Source organism: Centruroides sculpturatus, unplaced genomic scaffold (assembly GCF_000671375.1).
Source record: "Centruroides sculpturatus isolate CEXI.00-Female unplaced genomic scaffold, Cexi_2.0 scaffold636, whole genome shotgun sequence".
Classification (NCBI taxonomy): Eukaryota; Metazoa; Arthropoda; class Arachnida; order Scorpiones; family Buthidae; genus Centruroides; species Centruroides sculpturatus.
This window is the reverse complement of record NW_019384931.1, coordinates 426078-433459: the sequence shown is the minus strand read 5'-3', so window position 1 is coordinate 433459 and position 7382 is coordinate 426078. Positions and strand designations below refer to the sequence as shown.

The window sequence follows — 7382 nt, the reverse complement described above, 5'->3', positions numbered from 1 at the left end:
TGTTAAAAAAGATTATATCGGCGTCACTACCAGAAACTTGGGAGTAAGGCTCAAAGAACATAGATACGCCATAAGAAAAGCATCTAATTCAACGATATTGTCACAAATGGCGCAAGCGCAAGGCTCTGAGGTTAAATGGGATGAGGCAACAATCATCAAGCCTCTGTCTTCCCCATCTCTAGCAATGACGGCGGAGAAAATTGAAATATACAGAAGTAGGATAGGGGAAGGCTGTTTAAATGCGAGAGATGCGGAGAGCCTACCATCGGCATGGAAATATTTGGTTAAGAAATATACTAGAAACTTCGACCAGAATTAATCCATTGAAGATTTATGTTATTTTTGTTTTAATTAATTAATTAATTTATTTGTTTATTTATTCTTCCGTTATTTTTCTCTTGTAAAATTTTTGATTTAAATAATTTTTATGTTCTATTTATGGAACATTTGCGTTCCATTTTTTCGACCTGAAGATGGCCTATTAACTAGGCTGAAAACATTTGTTTTTGCAAATTATATTTGTTTTTGCAAATTATATTTATTTCTCGGCAAAAAAAGGTGTTTTGTTTATTATTATTTAGTTGCTGAGCGCTTTTGATATTGCCCAAATTTCTTTTGTTCTATAAAAAGAATAGAATTTAGACGTTAATTTAGCATTTTTTGATTTTACATTACATTCTTTGATTGTAAAGAGTGATTTTTTTAATAGCACACTCAAATATGATTTTGATTTAACATTTACAGGATAAAAGAGTATTGGGCTATTTTTGTTTCCTGAGTTTTTTTGCTGTTGCACTTTTGCATAAGCAAAAAATGGACTGGATTAAAGACTGATTTGCATTATATATTTGCATTTTGAAATACTGTACAGCTCATTTCGTGAATCTTGACTGGGCCATAACAATGCACAATAGCAGGGACTAGTTTATTTTCTTAGTGAAGAGAACAGATTGTTGATGAATCTTTGGTAAGATCATTGTGCATTACTGTAAAGGGATTCTTAAACTTTTTAAAAATTCCAAAACCCCAACTGAGTATCATGCATTGCCCATTTAAGATGTATGAAACAATAATTGATATATTAATATGTATACATTTAATCAAGATATATAAAACTTACATAATAAAAACTATTGTGATTTGTTTGTAAAATACAGAAGATACAAAAATGTCTTCATATCTGCCCTTTCCAACACCAGGAACTAACAGTCTTCCTTAGCAGAAACGACTTGTTATTATAGGCTACAAATCTGCTACAATATGCAAAACAGTTAAAAAGGGCAGAAATGAAGATGTCTTTGTATCTTCTGTATTTTATATATATTGTAAATATACTGTCTGCCGTTTTTAAATTATTATTGTCGTTGTAATTCCATTCATTTTCATCAACTGGTATAATATAAATTTTAAAATGTTACCATTAAATTTTTGTACTATTGAAGTAATAGAAGAGATTACTATGCATAAATATTAATTACATTTATCACAATTGCTTTTTTATTATCATTTTACCAAACCCATATTCTAAGCTTCCTTGGTTTTAGACTGAATTATGCTTGTCCTTGAGAAAACATTAAATAGGGAATCTGTTGTAGTATATTCCTTTTTCAGATTATATATATACAGTAGAGTCCCTGAAAACTTGACTCCTGATAACTCAACAGAGTAAGAGAAAATCAATTTCAGTAAACTTTGTGGAAATCTGGAAAAGAATGTAGCAAAACAACTTGTAATATTGATTAATACTTATATTAATTAAATTATCAACAACCATGAGGCAGATAATAGTGATGGCTACTGATGATGCTTACTGCTCATACAGTTACAGCAGTGTTTTCATCTGTATATTGTATAGCTTTAGGCATAGTTTTAAATTTACCTTTACCTTGTATAATTTTAATATACTATTACCTTTAGTTAATACCAACTGATGAGGGACCATTTTCTATCGGAAAATAGTCCGAAATGAATTTTGGATTTTTTCGTTTCCATACTTATGTAGTCATTCTTGTGTTTATTATACGTTTTCACTTTGATTCCTGAGCGTTTGTGCCCATCATTGGTCTGATATTCCCTCACTATTATCTGCCTCACGGTTGTTGATAATTTAATTAATATAATTATACCAAGGGCTAGAAACTTTTGTAATAATTTGATTAATACTTGTTACAGGACATCTTTTTAAGATTAGAATTAACTTGAATTTATTTTATTTGACTTCAAAATAAAATATTGAAAATTTTAAAAGTCATTTCTAATTAATTATAAATCTGTAAATAATAATTATCCACACAAAATTACAGTATAAATAACATGTGGCAATGTATAACCCACACTAGTATACAGTACATACTGCAGAAAATTATTAGAATGGAAATAAAATCTTTCCATAACCTGCATAGTTCCACTAGTTGTTTATTTTTTTATTGTTTTATTTTATTTTTAATATTTTATTTATCAAATCATATTAATTATACATGTTCATCAAAAGCTAAGCTTTACATGGTAAAGAGTTAGAGGTTTGTAATGGTCCAGATCAAGGATGAATTGGCAGATAACCCAAGTCATCACACAACCATAATTCTGTGTAGATTATTCCACAGAATTACTGTAATTTATCATCGTAAATGATATTAGAAATAGGATATTTTTATACCACTCACTCTGACGCTCTTTGCCTTTTAAATTCTTTTAATGATTGTATGAAATACAGGTAACCCTCATGAAACACTGTTTCACTCTAACGTGGTTTTGGAAGTCCTCTGTAGAAAATTTCACAATTTTAAGTGTAAACTTTGTTATTTGATATTTTTTTAAAATTCAATTAAGTACATTCCATCTCAAATTTGCCGATGGATTTCAGAATATTGAAAATTTTCAAATTATTTTGTGCTTTTTCTCAGGTTTACTATAACTGTACTATACGATAGTGCAACTTTTTTTCTTCCTTGTCCCAACTTTCCTATTAACCAGATATCATCATTGCTTTCAGACTGTAGCCCTTAACACTGTCACTGAGTTTTGTTTTTATATATTAATCTTCGTATTTAGTAAAGTTATTTAAACATTTTTAGATAATTGCTATTAAACTTTTCTTAAACTGTAGGTAAGCAGTCATTCTTAAAATGACGAACAAAATACAGCAGTATCATTTGGTATTCAAATACAAATTCTAGAAAAAAGTTGCTTGGTACTTGACTGAATAAATGCAACCTGCCAATACAAATTTTTGATTAATAACATATTCTTATTTCATCATCCATAAAAAATTTTATGATAAAAATAGAAAATATGAAAATGTTGCTGATACTTCCAATCAAGATCAGCAAAATAGCCGAGATGACAACGATACTTTGTAAAAAGAAAACTCCCTCATTTAACTAAAATTAATATTAACATGCAATGCAGTACTTTTAATTATGATTTGTTAATTAATTATTGATTGGAAATAAATTATGGATTGCTTTAATAAACATATTTCTTTTAGTAATGAAAAAAAAATAACATACTCATTGTTAACTTCTGGAACCTAACCCTATGCTTTGCATTAGTCCTGTGTTTAGTCCACATTGTTTAGTGCACTAATCTGCATAGCACTGCACTTTTTTGGAATGCAACTACCATGTTATATGAGGGATACTTGTTCTATATTTGACTGCTTTATTTAATTTTTGATCATTTCTGTGCAGTAGTAGATGTTAAAAAAGATTATATCGGCGTCACTACCAGAAACTTGGGAGTAAGGCTCAAAGAACATAGATATGCCATAAGAAAAGCATCTAATTCAACGATTTTGTCACAAATGGTGCAAGCGCAAGGCTCTAAGGTTAAATGGGATGAGGCAACAATCATCAAACCTCTGTCTTCCCCAACTCTAGCAATGACGGCGGAGAAAATAGAAATATACAGAAGTAAGATAGGAGAAGGCTGTTTAAATGCGAGAGATGCGGAGAGCCTACCATCGGCATGGAAATATTTGGTTAAGAAATGTACTAGAAACTTCGACCAGAATTAATCCATTGAAGATTTATGTTATTTTTGTTTTAATTTTTTTATATATTCTTCCGTTATTTTTTCTCTTGTAAAATTTTTGATTTAAAAAATTTTTGTTTTATTGATGGAACACTTACGTTCCATTTTTCGACCTGAAGATGGCCTATTAACTAGGCTGAAAACGTTTGTTTTTTAAAATTATATTTATTTCTCGGCAAAAAGGTGTTTTGTTTCTCTTTAATGTAGGAAGGTTCAATATCCTGTTATTTAAAAATTTAAGTTGCTGCCTAAAAATATTGAAATTAAACCGAGGTTTATTACGACGAGCGTGTTTCAAACGACATTTCACAAAACGTAAATATTTCGGCGAAGAAGAAAACAAATCTTAAGTAAAACGAAAAATATCGATAACACAAGAACGAATGGTCGGAAGTCGATAAAATTTGACACGTAGATCAAAAAAGTTAGCAGATGACGACGATACTCGTAATTTGTCTGGACGATGCGTATATCGTACAGAGGTTATTTGTATGGAAGCAGTTCGTTCGTTCGCTCGCTTACTTGACGGCGTGCCTCTACCGAGCCTAGTGACATGAAGTTAGGAACCATCGAATGAATCCATCACACTTGTCAATCTTCACTTTATTTTTATTAATATAAACGGTAACGGTTTTAGTTTTAGACACAGGAAATCCTTAGCCTGTTGTGCTGTCAGGAGCCTCAAATACTTGCAAACAATTATAAGTCTCTCCACACAGTTCGCTCCTAAACTAGTTCGGATACGAATGTTATAAAGTATCATGTAAAGTGTAATTTGGGTTTCATAAGAGAACGCTTACCTAGGAATCTCAAAGTTGCTCTGTTCATAAATAAATTGTTTTCGTACACACCAACATAAATCAATTTCAAGACAATACAAATAATTTATTGAATATATTAGACAAATTAAGTATAGAGCTACAAAAAGTACTTGTATATGAATTAGGATATTCAACACCATCCAAAACGGAAAAGATATAATTATTTCCTACATAAAATAAAGTTTTGCCAATAAAATTCACATAATGAACTAAATTTTATATATATATTTACAAGAGAAGTTATTTGCATTTGTATAACTTGTTAATACATTCAATGTCGGATTCTGACAAAAATCGCCGGTCGTAAACTTCTTTAAGGGTAACATTTGGAAGCGTTGGCATTAAAGTTATTTTACCATCTTTAGCGAAAATTGTAGGCCCATAATGCATAATGCTATCGTAACTATAAGTGCCACATGTTTTAAGGAAGCGGTTAATCTGAAACACTGTCTTATTTCCTGTTTGTTAAAGAAAAGTCATCAGTTCAAACTGCTTATGCATAAAAATATAGTAAACACTTTGACCTACCATCTATAATATTATCCCATAAAATTTTTATATATTTATCACGGTCCGGTCGAGTATGTTCGTGATAGAAGCCAATAGCGTGGCATAATTCGTGAAGTATGATTCCGAGGTTCCAACATCTACTTCCTAAATTAAGAATCTGACGTCCACCTTGTTTCCCTACATGGGAATTACACCTGAAATATATNCTAATACGATAAACGTCGCTTTTACTAATTGTTTTCTCTTTAACGTCTTTCAATCGAACTCCTTCTTTCTTGGCAACCATCGTCTTCTTTTCAGAGTGATCTATCGAAAATATGTATTCGCCATACAACATGATAGAATCGTAATCGAATTCGTTAAATATAAGATTCTTCGAAGGTCTGAGTTTCTTGAATTGATCTTCCATACCTAAAAAAAAATGATAATAATAATGTGTGATGTTACATTCCCAGAATAAGAAGAGTATTGTATGTGAAAGACAATATTTACTGTTCATAGCCAATTCATCGTGTACTTTACCTTTCTGAATATGTTCCCAGAATATTGTTATATGATCATCTCTATCTGACCGACTGTGTTCGTGTGTTCGTGTGTTCGTATGTGCCCGTACGAAAGACAGCCTGGGCCTAAAGAAAGAGGTTGTGATCCTAATGTCTTACCAATGTGGGAATAACACCTACATAAAATACATACAATTATTAATTTATATATAATATTACACGTAATAGTTTTAGATTTTTAAGCAAATCCTCACCCTACTCCTTTAAATACTCTGACGTATGCATTTTGATCTTCCTTAGTTCTAAACTTTAGAGTCCATTTACACACAACAGTGACGAGACCGTGCAGAGATTTTGTGCCGGTAGGAAATCGTTGACCTAGTTTTAAATCACTCTGTCCAGACTCGTTCGTCACAGTGCTGTGCAGTGGCAGTGGCAGTGACCGTGCCGTTAAAGTACATTTGACCGGAACGATATTTACACTGACGGTAAATTTTGTTTTCCAATGGATGACGAAAGTTTAATTTCAGTGGTAAGTCAACACTTTGTTCTATCTGATTTATCACATTCGAAATACATGGACATTTGGTACAAAATGAATATTTCTCTGTTTCTTTTATAAAATATGAAACGCGTGTCGGGAAATTTGAAAATATTCAAAAAATATAGATTCGTCATCTATTAATTATTATAAAGAATATGAAACTCCCATTCTGTTGATCTTTTTTTGTCCATGTTTGATGTATCCACTTTCTGCGCTTTCTTAATTGCACTTATTTTTCTTCTTCATCCAAACATATAGCTATCGTAGCCAATGTCATATCATCCCCAGAACAGTTCTTCACCCACAACAGTGACGTGACCGAGAGCACGGTCACGCCACTGTTGTGTATACTCATCGCTGTGCTCTGCCGGACGTCACTGTCACGAAACGGTCACTGTGCCGGGCACGTCACTGTTGTGTGTAAATGGATCCTAATGGAATATAGAAAGAAAATAAATGGCATATATAATACATGTAAATTATTAAAGGTTAACATATTAGTCAATTCAAGAATATAGGGCCTAAATTAATCATGTCAAATCTGGCAAATTTCTACTAGTTTATCAATATGTAATTTGATTATATAAATTTCTTTTAAACGAATATAACTAAAATAATATATTAGTAGTAATTCAAACACAAATTATTTATTGTATTTATTTTCAGGCACTTGGCAATTTTTATCATCAAATTTTATTTAGTTGAAAAAATGTGGAACGCTTCACGATTTTGCGTACCTTAAAAGACATTTGACAGAAAAGAGACTTTTATTAGCATGACCCCTGTGTAAGGATGACACGCAAAATCGTAAAGCGTTCCATATTTTTTCAACTAAATAAAATTTGATGATAAAAATTGCCAAGTGCCTGAAAATAAATACAATAATAATTTGTGTTTGAATTACTACTAATAACTACTAGCACGGTTTCAAAGTACCAGAATTGTTGCAGCGAAGATTACGGTCTGTGCCTG

General features: G+C 31.3%; 1 protein-coding gene and 1 pseudogene across 5 annotated transcripts in view; one reads left to right on the top strand and one right to left on the bottom strand.

The window, feature by feature from the left end:
- The window catches only part of LOC111631996 (astacin-like metalloprotease toxin 5), a 53778-nt gene that overhangs the window by 35800 nt on the left and 10596 nt on the right, over positions 1–7382 (bottom strand). The window contains exons 4-5 of one of the 5 annotated variants that reach the window (XM_023376342.1): positions 5382–5557; positions 4654–5311 (exon numbers count right to left, since the gene is read on the bottom strand). The exons of 3 other annotated variants lie outside the window; for them this stretch is intronic. In XM_023376342.1, the coding sequence (XP_023232110.1) occupies positions 5094–5311; positions 5382–5557 (394 nt within the window). In that variant the 3' untranslated portion in view covers positions 4654–5093. Of the gene's footprint in view, positions 1–4653; positions 5312–5381; positions 5558–7382 lie in introns of those variants that run through there. One more of the 5 variants, XM_023376348.1, reaches the window with a different exon arrangement.
- LOC111632014 lies at positions 7125–7237 on the top strand (annotated as a pseudogene).